Raw genomic sequence first — 17,591 nt, 5'->3', positions numbered from 1 at the left:
ACGCTGAAAGAGATTAGCATAGGTCCTTAAAATATGCAGATACAGATTAACAGAGTTGGAAGGGACCTTGTAGGTCCAACCCCCCACCCTATCAGACCTTACACCATTTTTGACAGATGGAAGTCCAGTCTCTTCTTGAAAACTTCTAGTGATGAAGCTCCCACAACTTCTGGAGGCAAGCTGTTCCATGGGTTGATTGTTCTCACTATCAGGAACTTTCTCCTAATTTCCAGGTTGAATCTCTCCTTGTTCAGTTTCCATCCATTATTCCTTGTCTGGCCTTCAGGTGCCTTAGAAAATAGCTTGACCCCCTCCCTCCTCTCTATGGCAGCCCCTCAAATATTGGAAAACTGCTCTCATGTCTCCCCTGGTCCTTCTCTTCAATAGACTAGCCATGCCTAGTTCCTCTAACCATTCATCATCTGTTTTAGCCTCCAATCCCCTAATCATCCTGCTTGCTCTTCCCTGCACTTTTTCTAGAGTCTCAACATCTTTTTTATAGTGTGGTGACCAAAACATAGGTCTGATGGAGCCCCTAAAATAAATCTCTTGATCAAAAGGAGATAATTTCCTTGGTCTCTAAACCAGTTTATGCTCCTTCATCTCGTGGCCTGCATGGTTTTGAATATTCAGCAATGATGTTTGAATAAGTAGAAATGTACTCTTACATGCAACTAACCCCGAACTCATATAATTTGAACCTTGTTTCACTCATTCTTTTAAGTGTGTCTCATATGATTTTCTTTTCTTTTTTTCTGAGGAAAAACTCAGAGTTAATTGTCAAAAGTAGTGCTCAATTAAGCCAGATGACTCCAATTATCATCTCAGGAAGCCATTCGAGTACATCCCTAGGAAATGTTTCAATAAGGTTACTCTCACTGTGATTTGCCCCTCCAGATTGAAAATGTCCCTGAAGCTTTTTTCTTTTCCTTTTCCTTTTTCTTCTCAAGACCGTCAATTAGTCGTTCAGGAAGATCTCTCAAATTGGTTCTTGTCTTTGTAGGTAGGATGGTCAACGATACCTCTGCTGGAGCAATTTGCAAGAAACAGAAGTTTTAAACTGGGGGGAAAAAGATGAAGCTCTTAAAAAAAATTAGCATAAATGCAAGCATTGATCCTGTGGACCAGGCTGAGCACAAAACAACAGCTGGAGTTGTTGTTCACAACAGAGTTTGTGAATGTATTTATGGATACGTTCAAAGAATTTTGGAGAAGAGAAATTAGCTTTGATTGATTGATTGATTGATTGATTTGATCGAACCGGAAGAATTCACACATTATGAAAATATTACTATATTAAAATGTAATAGAGTAAAGTACAAGCACTTAAAAAACATTATTAAATAATAGGTGTTTATTGAAATACACAGAGCTCCATCCAAAAATCCTTAAAAATAACTTTCTTCCTGGGGCTGAGAGAGAGTCATTAGCCCAAAGTCACCCAGCTGGTTTTCATGCCTAAGGTGGGACTAGAACTCAACATCTCCTGGCGATTGGCTCAAAGTCACCCTGCTGGCGTTCATGCTAGACAGGACTAGAATTCATACTCTCCCAATTTCTAACTTTCTGCCTTCACCACTAGACCAAACTAGCTCTCTGCTGAAGACCATCCTAAGTGGAAAAGTTATTTTCAACTTTACTGTAAAAATGGTGAAAAAGCCTCCAGTTAAAATAGCAGGCACTATATAAAGGAAAGCCTAGGGAGTGGTGTGGTAGCCTAGAGGTGGAGTTCTCACCTCACAACCAGGAGGCTATGAGTTCGATCCTAGGCAGAGGCAGATATCTCTCTCTGGGCACACTGAGAATATACTGAACAAAACTCCGCATTGGTGACAGGAAGGGCATCCGGCTATTAAACCACTCTGCTAGCTCCATTCAGTTGCCCAGACACCACCCCGCAAGGGATTATGGGGTCATTAAATGATGATGATGATGATGATGATGATGATGATGATGATATAAAGGGCAGCCTAGCAGCACATATTGATTTCTTGTGACTTAGTTGAGAGTCGGATAGATTTTAATATACATCACCCCACAATGCTTTTCACTTTCTTGAAGAACATTTTTAATCTAGCCATGTTTTCCATCAATTACAGTCACAGGAGCATCCAGACAACTGTGAAGTATGCAGCATAAAGTATTATGCTTAAGGGCTCATCATTAAAGTATTCTTGACTTGGGTTGGCCAAAAATGATAATAATATTGCTTCATATCACTTTTAAGCATCTGGAAAGTGGTGATTCTGGGAAAGACAGAAGGATATAAATCTTTCCTTTTGATTTGTTATTGTAGTTTGCAGCCTTGTGAGTAATCCTTTGCCATTTTTAATTGGATGAGGGAATATTTGCATCTGGGCTCACAGCTCGCTTTCCCAGCAAAACCGCAGATTTGAGATATGCTGTTCCCCTTCCCAAAAAATTCCTTTAATTTCTGCACATACCATTAATACCTTCCATGTTTGTTCTCCAAACTTCTATCCTCTAGTGATAAAGAATGGGCATATTTGACCGTTTTTCTTTCTTTCAACCCTTCTTCTCCCGTTTAAAAAATGTTTTGGAAAAATATGGCTAAGAACAGCTTGCTAAATATCTGGACCGATAGATGTGATAAATCAGGAGAGAAGAATGTAAGAGAGAGAAAGAAAGAAAGAAAAACATGTTTTTCTTTAGATGTAGAATGTTTCAGAAATACTAAATGCACACCGAGAATTACACTCATTTTTATGGAAAAGGTCTTATTTTGCAGTCTTCTGCCTAGAGAAAACTGCCCTGTTGCTATTTTAAAGCTATCCAGGAGCCTGGATAGCTCAACAGACTAAAAGCCTGTTATTAACATTCAGCTGTCTGCAATTATTGCAAGTTCGAATCTTGCCAGGCTCAAGGTTGACTCAGCCTTCCATCCTTTCTAAGGTAGGTAAATTGAAGACCCAGTTTGTGGGGGCAATAAGCTGACTTTGTATAAAAATATACAAAAGTATGAAGGCTGTTGCTTAACGCATTGTAAGTCGCCCTGAGTCTCCGGAGAAGGGTGGCATATAAATCTATTTAAAAAAAAAAAAAAAAGATTTCAGGAATTTTAAAAAGGCCCAGTGTGTTCTGTTATTTTATTGCCTCTTCAATTCCCATTTTTAAGAGATCATCTCATTGGGTTCAACGCCCAGCTTCTTCAACCCTTGGACAAGAGCGAGGACGCGACGAGATTCAGCTATCAATTCTCAACTACTGATTCAGTTCTCAAAACCCATTTTCAATCACCTCATAGCTTTCCAAACCTCAACCGATCCCAAACCCTTGTGGGAACTTGGAAGATGAACAGGATCAGGTCATCCCTCAGAAGACAAATTCCTGGTCTGTCGTCCCAAGATGCTTTTTTCCAAAAGTCAAGTGGACCTTCTTGGTTTTTGTTTTTTTTTTGAAAACATTTTGCTTTTCATCCAAGAAGCTTCTTCAGTTCTCACTGCCTGCTGGGGGATGTTTAGTTCGGTTAGAACTGAAGAAACTTCTTGGATGAGAAGTGAAACAGTTCAGTGGTGGGATTCAAAAATTTTTACTACTGGTTCTGTGGGTGTGGCTTGGTGGGCATGGCAAGGAAAGGATACTGTAAAATCCCCATTCCCTCCCCACTCCAGGGGAAGGATACTGTAAAATCCCCATTCCCTCCCCACTCCAGGGGAAGGATACTGTAAAATCCCCATTCCCTCCCCACTCCAGGGGAAGATTAATGCAAAATCCCCATTTCCTCCCGATCAGCTGGGACTCGGGAGGCAGAGAATAGATGGGGTTGGGGCCACTCAGAGGTGGTATTTACCGGTTCCCCGAACTACTCAAAATTTCCGCTACCGGTTCTCCGGAATTGGTCAGGACCTGCTGAATATCACCGTGGTCCAGTTGTCTTTTGGAAAAAGCACCTTTGGGACAACCATGACCTGGATGACTGAGATTTTCCATAGCTGGAGAGTCTCCTGGGCTGTAGGTTAGACTGCAAAGTCAAACACACACACAAACACACATACCGTACACACACACACACACACACACAAAGACAGACACTGACATAGATGGGGGAAGGGGGGAGAAATAGAGGAAAACATCTTGTAATCTCAACAAGAAAACTAGATGACTGTGAAGCTGAACTTAACTCTTAAAAATAACTCGATATTGATCTTGTAAGCTACCAAGGTTTTCTATGTGACAATCATGTCACATAGAACATGAGGAAAACTCTGGTGAATTTCCTAGTCATGCAGTAATGAAAGGTTAAGAGTGTGGTTTGTTTGTTGGTTGGTTGGTTGGTTTGTTTGTGTTGCTCAGTTTAAATGGCCTTTCAACTCACTTTTGCATGTCTCCAGGCAGTTTACAATAGAGCAAATCAAAACACAAAATATGTAATAGAAAACAAAAAATACCTTGATGTTGATGTCCAGAGAAGGACAAAGCTGAGGGTAAGGAAAAAACACAGATTAATTGGAATTATGGTAAACCCCATGGAGATTGTGACAGGGTCTGTACCGTTCGAATAAGGCTGTTGCCTTAATCTTTGTGGTGGTGGTGGTGTGTGTGTGTGTGTGTGTGTGTGTGTGTGTGTGTGTGTGTACTGAATGTATTTGTGAGCTGCCTCTCAAGACTAATAGATTTCCCCAGGCATCTTACAATGTAAAATCAGTCCAATTTGAAAACGTGTTGTATTTAAAAAACAGTTTTGAAACAAGTCCAGAGCAATAAAACTTTCATTGTAAGGATCTAATAGTAATGAAAAGCCCAAACCTTTGATGTTTAGGCATTGCTGACCTTCCTTTAAATGACTGTCTCTATACAGTGACAATCAACAATCCAAGATCATTGTGGTTTGAAAAGGAGAGTTTAAATGGGAACATTACAAGCATTTTCCCCGGCTTTGTACAAGAATAGCACACACTTTTTTGTTATTTATTAGAGTTCAACATCTCAGCGCTGAATTCACCTGGATCCTGAGGGAAGAAAGGAGGAGGAGAAGAAGAAAAAAAAAAAAGGAAGAAAAATAAATATCTCTTTTGAAATCTCTCCACGCTCCAGGAAGTGTTTTTATGGCCCGTTGCACATTTCACATATTATCATGGCTTTGCTAACACATGCAGACTCCTGCATTCTCTATCATCAAATATTTAATGGGAAAAAAAAACGCGTCGGCAGCTTATGGCTTCCCATATGAACAGTCAAACGTAGGCAGGAGATTAGGTGCAGAGCCAATCGAGCAGAGCCAAGAATTCAGGGTTTTCCTACACTTTTCTGGAGAAGGAACTTTTTCCAGTTCTTTCATCGCTGACGCACCTGGCTTCTGTAGAAAGGCGAGTGCTTTTAAACATTCATGGTGTGCCTTTTTTTCCAAAAAAAACAAGATGGGGGACTCCAAAATGTAGGTGTTTTTTATTCCAGGCCAATTCCACTTGGATTTTGAAACCGATCTGCATTTACAAGCTCGGCCTCAGGTAGATAAATGGAAGAGAGAGTCCCCTTCTGCGTCAAAAGGTTTTTGAGACCTGGAGACCAGGGCGGGGTGGGTGGCGTGGGAGGAGGGAATGCTTAAAGCTACATAACACCACTAGGTAAGAACGGTTAAAAATGTAGAAAGTGGCCTTGAATCTTTTATTTATTTATTTATTTATTTTTCACAATTTTGAACTGCCCATCTCACTCAGAATGGGACTCTGAGAGGTACACAATAAAAGATCGGAAGATCACAAATGAAAATCACGCAATCCCGACAGTCGCTCTATCTATCTATCTATCTATCTATCTATCTATCTATCTATCTATCTATCATGTTTCCCCGAAAATAAGACCCTGTCTTATATTTTTTTGAACCCTGAAATAAGCACTTGGCCTTATTGCCATGTGATCAAAAGCCCGATTGGGCTTATTATCAGGGGATGTCTTATTTTGGGAGAAACAGAGTATCTCATCTATCTATCTATCTATCTATCTATCTATCTATCTATCTATCTATGGGTTGTCCTTTGCTGGATGTCCCTTAATAGAGTCTGAACAACTCTAAGTAGTTCTCAACTTACAACCACAACTGATGCCAAAATTTCTGTTGCTAAGCGAGACAGTCGTTAAATGAGTTTTGCCCCATTGTACGACCTTCCTTCCCACAGTTGTTAAGGGAATCACTGAAGTTGTTTAGTTAGTAACATGGTTGTTAAGTGAATCTGGCTTCCCCATTGATTTCGCCTGTCAGAAGGTCACAAAAAGGCATCATGTGACCCATTGCAGTCGACATAAATACATAACAGTTTGGACAAGTGTCCGAATTTTGATCACGTGACCATGGGGATGATCGTTAAGTGTGAAAAGCGGTCATAAGTCACTTTTTTCAGGGCTGTTGTAACTTTGAATGGTCCCTAAATGAGCAGCTGTAAGTTGAGAACTATCTGTATCTGTCTGGGATGTTTCAGTATCTGGTATTTCAATGAATACAAGTTGGGTTGATCGGCTAAATACGTCTTGCCAATTCAATAATTCTACGTTCTGGTAGACAAAATAAGAGGTGAGATAGGAATGAACACACTCATTTTGCTTTCTGTTGTGGTGGACGTATAAATCCTGTTAGGTCTTGCAGCTTCTGGTTCTTCTAAATTACCCAGTTCTCTTTCACATGAAATTTAACATTGTTCTTAGTGGATTTAAGCCAATTTGGATATATTCATTTTACAACTGAAAACTAACCCTGGTTCCCAGAAAGATATACCGTATGTGTATAGATATGAAAAGTAGAGAGGTCTACGAACAGGGGGGACGAAATCTGCTTGAATCACTCCTAAGCACACCTTCTAAATCAGGACCCTATGTTGCTTTGATTTTATTTTTCATATATGTTTATTTTTATTCTTCGGGTAATCGAAACTCATATTTGCATATTAAAAGAATCTCAGGAAGGAACAATCGCCTTAGTTAAGGGGTATTATGTACTTACAATGGGTAAAATTTGAGAGGAGATTTAATTTGGGGGGAAAGAGAACTAATGCTCTGTGTCAAATTACGTGTTGTGTAATTTATCTTCGACGCACAATTGGAACAGATTGGCGAGAAATGCCCATTTCTCCAAGGTAACTGCCATTTGTGAATGTAGAAGCACTGGTTAATCTTTCCCAATTGTTCTGCGGAGCTGAGTGTTGTGTTTGTGTGGGGTGGGGGGTTGTATGTGTGGAGTATCTGCACACACATGTGTCGCGCACACAAGCATATTGTTCGGGATCAATGGGATATTCTTCACCCTGCAATGAGTTCAGCTACCTTGTCTCCTGGTTTGATGGGCATCTTTGTTTCAGAATTATCCTTTTTAATGGAATAAAGGAGCGGCGTGAAATAATTAGACACACTGTTGTTGTCGCACAGTGTATTCATCACTATGGATCATAAGATGCTGCTGCGGATCTGGGCTTTGATGGTTATGAAAAACAGGCCCAGGCGGAGCTGATAGACTGTATCATTTGCTAATCACGACAGCTTGTTCTTTGTTCCTTTCTAATCATTCTTGATGGTGCCAATAGCACCATTGTCATTTGGTGTGAATGTCATTTGGTGTGCTTTGGGGAATGCGATGTTTTGTTTATACAATCACAAACATCTCTGTGACATCACTGACAAGGTATCTGCCTTTGTTCAACAAAGAGGCCTCTTTTAACTCAAGATCTCAGGTAGTGTTCCTCAATCTTAGGAAGTCTAAGATGTATGGACTTCAACTCCCAGAATTCCCCAGTTAGCTAGCTAGCTAGCTGGGGAATTCTGGGTTGTTGAAGTCCACACATCTTAAGAGTTTTCAGAGTTGAGGAACATGGATCTAATAAGCACGATACAGAATCTCGAGTGGGAAGGTAGCATTTAGAAATTTGAGTTGAGACCCAACATCGCGTCCATCTTTTCCCTCCCGACATGTGGATGTGTAGATCCCTGCCACTGTTGGCTATTGCTTGTCTAAAAACACAAGGAAATGCAGAAATCCCACTCCCTTCTAGCACAGGTGATGTTCTCTAGCTGGGTCATGGAATATCTGCAAGAAAACTCCCAAGCCCACAAAGTACCAAGGACCCCACAGTTCAACTCTTGAGATTCTCTTCTATTGGTATCATTGATTATTCTCTGTTCGTTTTGGCAGATTCTCCACCGACAGAGATCCAGCAGACTGGTTGGAAATTAACCCTACAAATGGAACCATTCGCACCAAGGGCATGCTTGATCGTGAATCCCCCTCCGTCCTGAACAACGTCTACACAGCATCCTTTTTGGCAATAGACAGTGGTGAGTACTAGCCAATGGCGTGGGCGTTTTGCTCCTCTTCCTTACCGCCACAAGCAAAGAATATTCACAGCTTTTTCTGAGAAGAGCTTTTCTAGTCCTTGTGGTGCCTTCCACATTTGTTGGATTTTGGCACTACGAATTCCTAGATAGCAGAGACTTAGAGGCCTCCCAAAGAGCATCCAGCTGGTCCCTGTAGGAAAAAGAGTCTTCCCGGGTGGGTGCTCTGCTCTTCTTGTAAAGGTAAAGGTTCCCCTCGCACATATGTGTTAGTCGTTCCCGACTCTAGGGGGTAGTGCTCATCTCCGTTTCAAAGCCGAAGAGCCAGCACTGTCCAAGACATCTCCATGGTCATTTGGCTGGCATGACTAAATGCCAAAGGTGCACGGAACACACTGGGATTCGAACCGCTGAACTGCCGACCTTTCGATCGACAAGATCAGCGTCTTAGCCACTGAGCCATGCTCTTCTTTTAGTCAAGTTTTAATAAATCATCAGATGAACTGAGATGATGATCTCCTACAAAATCCTCCTTTACAAAGCACAGTGAAGGAAAGAATTCAATACAAATAGTAAGGTGAAGGTAAAGGGAACCTTTAGCTTTATGAAAAGTAGGCAATGAACTTGGGTTTTCATATTTTATAGAACCTCTGTGATTGACAATAGCTACAACTAGAAGGGTTCAAAAGGTATGGAAACCTAATAGGGCACCTTTACCTTGGTTAATTCGTGTTTAGCCCTAATGTCATTTGGTTCTTGTTCAATTCCTTTTTTATAAGCCTGGCCATCATGTGTTAAACCAGCCAGTTGTAGTTTATTCAATGAACTATGGACGAACCTTGGCAATGCGTAGACTCAGCTTGATAACCGGTTGCTCTTATTATCATGATAAAATATTGGCAAGAGAGCCTAAGATTAGCATCCCAGTGTTTTGAAGAGAGGTCTTCTTCAATCCCAGAGAAATTGGATGCTGCATACGGGACCTCCTGCATTTGAAGGAGATGGTCTTTCATTGATTCATAATTATTTTCTTATGGTTAGAACAGGGGTCTCCAATCTTGGCAACTTTAAGACTTGTGGACAAGTCTTAAAGTCCACAAGTCCTAAAGTTGCCAGGATATTCCTATTTTCATCAGTGGGGTTAGGATTAATTTTGCTACCCTCTCTGCAAATATCTGAACTGATTATTAAACCCTTGGCACCACTATACAAATAACTCATCTTCAATCTTCCAGATTCTTCTCTTTAACACGTAGTGGCAAATAAGATCCTAATTAAAAACCCCTTGTTAAAAATCAATCTCTTTAACGTATTAGGCAGATTAGAGCTCCTTCTGTTGCCCATCGCCTAAATTAGAAGGAATGTTATGAAAACTCATTGCAAGTAACTTTTTTGTAGCACGTTAAAAATAAAGATGGAGAGAATGGAGGGAAACGAATGGAGGGAAACGTTGAATTTATCCCGCACAGCTGAAAGGTGCAAAATAAATAAGAGCTTTGTACGTAGTGCTCAAAAAGCTAATATGCTTACATGCTTCTTGGAGATGCAGCTGGTTCAGCTGCAACAATGAATTGTAAAAATGCTCTTTTTAAGAGGGTAATTTTATTTCTTTCCTCTGGTTTCTGCACAGGGAATGTTTGCGAGGGTTTGACAAGAACATGGCTTTAAAATGCAAAGCAGGGAAGGAGGTCCCCTTTGCTGCTGCAGTTTATTTGGATACTCATAAATCTATTTCTCTTGAAAAGCGGCTTTTGCAGGAAAGTCTGTTTTCCATATACACAAACCCACACTCATTCCTTTTATCCCGTGTTTCTGTGGGTTTCGATAATGTGTCCTCCATATAGTATGTCTGTTCACTCTAATCGGATTTGAAGGATAAATTTATTACTGGAAAGCAATGCATATAATGCTTGTATTACTAAGAAGTGGAAATTTCAGGTATTCAGGGGAACATGTAGTTCGTAACCCAACTCTATGATCTCCAAATTCATTGGATTTCGGTTTCCACGGTATAATTTCCAGCCAGTATGAAGCATCCCAATATCCCAAACTGGGATTCAAGAATTTATCACTTTGATTTTCTGTGTTTTTTCCCCCTGGTGGGACCAGTCTATCAGGGCAACCTGGTCTACCCAATTATGGGACGGAGTACACACACGCTTTGATTTTCATTTGGGCAACTTCCTGGTGTCACTTAGGTTTTGTGAGCAGGCCAAGGCAATCCCCTACATGTTGGGCTGGCTGGGGAATTCTGGGAGTTGAAGTCCACATATCTTAAAGTTGCCAAGGTTGAGAATCACTGGTGTAAGATCAGTACAAGTCTTTTAAGTAGCAGGGCTGGCTGGCTTTGGGCCTTCTGCTTAGCCCAACTCTGTCTAACCAGAAGGGCCCCATGGCCAGACGGGCAATCCACATTTTTAATTATCCGCCATGCTGTAGAAATGCATGTGGTCCACCTGTTACTGATGATAATTAAGCTGGATGGTGTTTGGGCTCAGAGCAAGCTTCCAAAGATCCCTTCCAACATGGAACTCAAAAGGACATGCCAAATGACATTTATATTTCTGGGCCCGTCCTTGAGAGATAAACAAAGTTGGTTATTCTTTGATCTGATCCTTCTTTCCTTCTTGGGTAAGTGTTGGTTCCCTCCACGAACCGGCTGGAGGCTCAAGCAAAGGAGCTTACATAAAACAAAAAGGATTGTTGCTGTGCTATCCATGTTTTTTTTAAAAAAATCTAAAAATAAAGAGTAGAGACGGATGCATTTTTAAAAAATTCATCATGATTGAGTAGACACAACGTGATGTGCTATTTGGTTGTCAACTCTTTTCTGAACGCCTGCAGGTGGTGGTGGGTGGGGGACGTACTCTAAGCTCAAACCATCTTCTGACAATCGCTTGCCATCATTCTCCATCAGGGAGGGACCTTGTCGGTCTCTGCAATTTTATCTGCTCTACGAGAGTGGTGATATACACCCTGTCAGGAACGAACAACCCAGTGTCAGCTACTTAATTCAAGTTACAGCTTGTACTCTATAAAATAATTACAGTGTAATACATTAAATTAGATTTCATTGACATCTGGAGCAAGCTGATGTCCTGTAAAAAGTTCACTCAGCCTTCAAAATATGACGAAGCCAAGATCTATCGTGGGGTCTTTCAGCTGCTCCCTCTGCTGTGTTGCTGGGATTCAGTTGGAAAGCGGTGGATATAATTTCATGGCTAACTCCATGTGCTAATGTGATAAAATTGATTCCACAAGACTTTTCCCAACCCATCCAACACTAATGCTTAATTTTCTCAAGATTATGATGTTCCCGCTGGGCTACAGAATGAGCAGGATGTTAAATTAAGCTGCGGTTGGAAAGCTGGCCAAAACTGATGGGAAAGCGGCTGGAACTGGGGTGTCTTCTACTGGATGTCAGACTTCACCCCAGGCATGGTGATAAATCTGTATTCTCCAGATACCCAACCGCATTTAAGAACTTGCTTGCAGCAGAAGCTCACAAACACAACACAGCTGGATAAGTTGCTCTAGTGCGTACATGACAGGAGTGATCTGTGTGCAGATGTTGTGCCTCCTGCAGAGGCCAGGAATCAATTCCTGTTTATGAGCCCGTTCCAGACTTTAAACTCAAGACCTCTTTCACTCAACATTTTTGAATCAATAAAAAAATTGACCACTCTTCTCCTGATCTTCAGAATAGGAGTACTCAGTACTACTACAGTACTCAGTGTTGACCTAATGGGTGTGCCAGACTGAGATGTTTACATCTCAGCTAAAACCTTCTGCTGCTGGAAATAACTGACATCACGAACAAATAAAACCAAGATAAAATGTTGGCTTGTTAATGCTTATTACTATACTTATTGCTATGACTACTACTTTTAAATAGCAATAGCACTTAGACTTATATATTGCTTCTTCTTTGACATGCTGCCAAAGGCCTAATTGGCAATTATTTTGGCAAGGCCACACGGAAACACAGAGTCAAAAACGGAGCTTCAAAGTACAAACTGACACCATCCACAACGTTGCTTCCTGCAAAGGCCCACATGCATTTGTTCTTCCTTTATGTCTTATGGGAGGGGCCAATCATCTCCAAGCCTTACTCCCAAGTCATCCCTTCTGTTTTAACTGTTCTTGCCTTCTGACAGCTCTGCACATGCGCGCACGAGGAACAGGCTCCCCCTGTTCCTCGGCCTCTCTGATATCCGACTCTGGAGGCTCCGGACTCCACACATAACTCCCAGATGGCCCTGGCTCCATCTCTGCCTCCAATGCAGAGCCCTCATCCGAGCCTTCCCCAGACTCCAGGACTGGCCCATGTTCCTCCCCGGCCTCCTCACTGTCTGACTCTGCAGGCTGCTGGTGGACCACAACAGTTATCATTTGTGGCACTTTTCTGGATGTGTGGGGAGCAGGGTGGAGCAGGAAACATCTAAGAAGAAAACCATTCCATTTCCCCAAGTGGTCAATTCCTAAAAGCTTCCTCCAACATTGCACCCCAAAATTACTTCCCATTTCCACCATTCATTTTAAAAAAATCACATTGCCCAAAACTGAACTTTTTGCCATGAAATTTCAGCATCCTTGAAGGAACTGGGCAGGATAGGCGAATGCACTTCAGCCACTAGCTTTGAATACTCAAAATGTCAAACTATATAAATTTTTCCAAAGCCCCTACCATTATTAAATAATAATCCCTGTTGTCTTCCTTTGTTGACGGTGTACAAGCAGGGATTTTAAAAATGCACTTGCTGTTCCCCAACGCTCCAACCCTTTTTGGAAATAGCCTTGGCTCTTGAAGATCGCACTTCTTAATTTCATAAATAATAAAATATGACCTTTCCTGTGGAGAGATGCTGCCTCTCCCCTTTCCTAAAAGGATGTCCTAATTTGCTTTGCATTCTTTGGCTTTCTCCAAAGGGCCAGGGCTATTGATGGGGTACTTTGATTTTTATTCTAGTTTATCGAGGGCCAACATAGACACAGAGGCTCTCTAATCCTATGAACCAAAACGAAATGCTGTGAAGAATTCTGCAAAGCGGGGTAAACCCATGGAAGTGGATCAAACCATGTTTTGTTTTGTTTTCAGGGAATTGGCTGAAAGCTGAAGAGCCAGCAGCAAAAATCTATAAGAAGGTTAGGGGTTTTGGGCAGTTGAACTGAAGATTCTCTTAAGTCAACTTCAGGGAATTGGTTTGGCCTGGTTTTCTTCTTTCTAAGATAAGGATGGCATAGAAGAGACCTTCAGATAAATGCTCCATGGTGGCTGGATGGCTGGCTGTTGTGGTCTGCCAGCAGCCTGCAGAGCTGGCAGTGGAGTCGGACAGTGAGGAGACTGGGGAGGGACATGGGCCAGTCCTGGAGTCTGGGGAAGGCTCAGACGAGGGCTCTGCGTCAGAGGCAGAGATGGAGCCAGGGCCATCTGGAGATGATTGGCCCCTCCCATAAGGCTTAAAAGAGGAGCAAAGGCGTGTGGGCTCTTTGCTGGAAAGCAACGTTGTTAATTCTGTTCCCACTCCGTATCTCTGTTTGATTCTGGACTCCGTGTGGCTTTGCCAAGTAAGGTCTTTGGCAGCATGTCAAGGGAGATAAAGGTTGGTGATTAACTTGAAGGACTTCTCCCAAAGGACTTTTTGCAACTAATTGGGACTCAGCTGTGAATGAATGTAATTCACAGCTGTTGCAATAAAAGAGATTTTTGGGACTACTCATGTGTTTTAATGACTCAGGAAGCCTAGGTCACAACGTTGGCTTCCTTTTTATTTACATCTTATGACTTATTATCATTCATTTAGTAACCGTTCAAAGTCAGGGTTCCGACCAGCGCCCTAACGCAATTAAGAATCGCAAGCCATCTGGCAATAAAAATCCAGTCTTTTATTAGGAGCACCATGTCAGCATTACCTAGGTGAAGCCAACTCTGACTTCACCCCCATTGCACCTTCCCTCTGACCCTGTTTCCCCCTCACCCCAAAGTGTGTCACCTGGTCACATTCTCCAACGAGGTAATTCCACGGGTTGTAGAAGTCACTTCCCTCCAGGCATTGCTGGTATCCACGGAGATGGCCTTGGCTTTTTCAGCCAGAATGCATCTTGTTATGACTGAGAAGTAAATTTCTTGGTGCAGCTGCGAGGCGCGATTTCCCATCCCCCTGCCTATGGCAACTCGGGAGCAGGCCATGGAAGCTTCACAAGTTGTCATACAACAGTTTTGAAAAAAGGGACTTATGGCCGTTTTTCACGCTTACGACCTTTGCAGCATCCCCATGGTCACGTGATGAAAATTCAGGGGCTTTATGATAGTTGCAGTGTCCCCTTTCTGACATGCCTACTCAATGGGGAAGCCAGATTCCCTTAACACCCGTGTTATTAAGTTAATAACTGCAGTGGTTCACTTAACAATTGTGGTAGGAAAGGTCGTAAAATGAGGAAAAACTAACAACTGTCTCTTAACAACAGAAATTTTGGGCTCAGTTGTGGTCATACGTTGAGGACTACCTGTATATGGTGACTCCTGAGCTCATAAAATTGTCCTGCTTGGAATTTATTGTTGCTAAAAAAGATTGAATTAGCTGATTAACTCAAGTACATTTTTTCCAATATACAATACTATATATATATAGTATTATATTTTGGAAAAAATGGGAGGGAGGGAGAGAGGGAGGGAGGGAGGGAGAGAATAATGGACTAAAATGCTTTAAAAATAGATACTGAGGTCATAAATCTTTGTCTCCCTTTTTGATGTCAGGCAAATTAATGGGGAAAAAGGGGGGGATGTGCTATGAAGACAGATCAAGTAAAAGGAAAATTGTCTAAGAGTTCAGTTAAAAATGATCTTGCCATATGCTTTAACCTGTTTATAGACATCATGATGCCTGAAATTAAATTATCGCAGATTGATTCCACCTAAAACACATGGTTTGGAAAGAAATTGGGTAATTAGTAGCCATAGCAACCCAATTAAGTTCTTTTACACCCTTTATTTTAATTGCTGTATTAATTGAAGAGAGAAAAATAAATGAAATGCTCATCCTTTACGTATCACGTTAAGGTTTAGTCAAAATATAAATTGCAGGGAAAATATTGCTTAAATTAATCACTATAAGCTGCAGATCCAGAGAGAAAAATTAATTTTGCAACAATCTGGGTTTGAGATGGATGCCACCCATTTACAACTCTGAGATAAGAACCTGGCATTCTGAAATACAAATTACTCAAATGTAGAAACAGATTGTGATTTTAAAGAGCAGCTTGGTCTTTTCTAAAGTCTACAAGAGGAGGGCAGAAATGGAAAGGGTTACCTGACTCAATTTTATCGGCATGTTTCTTGCAAAAGAAACAAAAAATATATTTCAGTTACATTGATTTTCAGTGAAATGTAGATCCACTGAATCTACATTTGGAATATGGCATTGGTAAATTTGGAATGTGGGATCAACTTTTAAACTAGATGAGGATCAAGAATTGATAAGCTCATGAATATGTCTATACTGTATGTCAGCTTCCAGCTAACCCAACTGTGAAGGATCTCACCATTTTCCCACAGTTTACATGAAATGAAGGACTAGGGGTGATATGATAGCAGATATCTAAGGGGCTGCCACATAGAAGAGAGTGCCAACCTATTCTCCAAAGAACCTGAAGGGAGGACAGGAGCAGTGATGGGTTTCAAATTTTTTTACTACCGGTTCTGTAGGCGTGGCTTGGTGGGCGTGGCTTGGTGGGCATGGTAGGGGAAGGATACTGTAAAATCTCCATTCACAACCCACTCCAGGGGAAGGATACTGCAAAATCCCCATTCCTACCCCACTCTGGGGCCAGCCAGAGGTGGTATTTGCTGGTTCTCCGAACTACTCAAAATTTCCACTACCAGTTCTCCAGAACCTATCAGAACCTGCTGGATTTCACCCCTGCCCAGAATTTTGTTTTTTAGGTTGATTGAAATCTGTAGGTTCAGTTTGGCCTCAGTATAATGAGTTACTCAGGGCTGAAGAAGCTTCTTGGAGGAGAAACGAAATATTTTCAGAGAGAGAGAAAAAAAAAACCCCAAGAAAGTCCAGTTGCTTTTTGGAAAAAGCAGCTTTGGGACATCAGCAGGTAAGAGAAGAAACTATTGAGTCATGATGTAAACCTATCAATTTGGCCTCTTTCATTCTCCGCAACCTCTGATGCCTTCTACTGTTCCTGGATGGTCTCGGAAACGTGTCTCCCAAAGTCCGCTACTGACATTATAAAAAAAAAAAAACCAAGAAAACAAGACCCAGAGCATCAACCACGCATGTGCAGGCAACCATCATTCTTGAGTTTCTCTAACAAGCTGGTATTGATTCTTCCTTTCTAGGGTGACAGCCTTCCCTTCCTTGAGGAGATAAGGCACTGGCTCCATGCAATCTTTCCTTTTGTCAATTTGATTAATCTGTTGTCTGTGTACTTAACAAATCCTCTTAGGAAAGGGGGCTGCTATTGAGACCTTCTATTTTTACACCCTGGGAAGAGATGAATAATATGACTCTGAAGGCTTCTCCAGGGGGTCAATTCAGCCTTGACGGGGGTCTGTTTATTTCTGGCTTTCCCTTTCAGTGCTTTTTTTCCCTACATTTAAAGTTGTTAACCAGTTTCAGCTTACAACCTTGACATTTGCTTGTTTTTCTTTTGAAATCCCGGTGTATGGCGTGTAATTGGTTATAAATAATAGACGTGTATAAATAATACAGAGTCGCTTCAATGGGCAAGAGGCAATTTTCTGTCCCTCTTTGTGTTGGTAGTAGCTGAGAGATGCTTAAAGCAACGGCAAAGAGGGACCAAATTAAAACTGCATTAACCAGAGAGCCAGTGCGTTCCCATTTTCCAAATACTGCCAGTTCTTAATTTTGAAAGAGCACAGAGGGAAAAAATCAGAAAAAGGACGACTTACTAGAAGATGATGATTGGCAAATAATAAACTCCAGTGTGTAAAGATGGGGTTTTAATTAAGGGTCCCCAAACCTGACTTTTCGGCTCATATTTCAAGTATTCCATTGGCTTTTCATCCGTTTCTCCTTCCTGACTCAACTTAATAATATATTTAAAGAAAAGAAGAGCCTTGGTAGTACAGGGGTTTAAGGCACCCTGTTATTAAGCTGGTTATTAAGACCAGCTGCCTGCAATTACTGCAGGGTTCGAATCTCACCAAGGCTCAAGGTTGACTCAGCCTTCCATCCTTTCTAAGGTAGGTAAATTGAGGACCCAGTTTGTGGGGGCAATAAGCTGACTTTGTATAAAGATACAAAAGGATGAAGGCTATTGCTTAGCGCACTTTAAGCCGC

At 41.5% G+C, this 17,591-nt stretch overlaps 1 protein-coding gene across 1 annotated transcript in view; it reads left to right on the top strand.

Annotated features, from left to right (window-relative positions):
* Positions 1 to 17,591, top strand: part of CDH13 (cadherin 13) — a 425,229-nt gene that overhangs the window by 391,735 nt on the left and 15,903 nt on the right. The window contains exon 11 of the mRNA XM_034426532.3: positions 8,138 to 8,280. Coding sequence (XP_034282423.1) covers positions 8,138 to 8,280 — 143 coding nt within the window. The remainder of the gene's footprint in view (positions 1 to 8,137; positions 8,281 to 17,591) is intronic.

This window comes from Pantherophis guttatus, chromosome 11 (genome assembly GCF_059756535.1).
Source record: "Pantherophis guttatus breed Tessera chromosome 11, ASM5975653v1, whole genome shotgun sequence".
Classification (NCBI taxonomy): Eukaryota; Metazoa; Chordata; class Lepidosauria; order Squamata; family Colubridae; genus Pantherophis; species Pantherophis guttatus.
The sequence above is the reverse complement of the archived record's forward strand: the minus strand, read 5'-3'. Positions and strand labels throughout refer to the sequence as shown.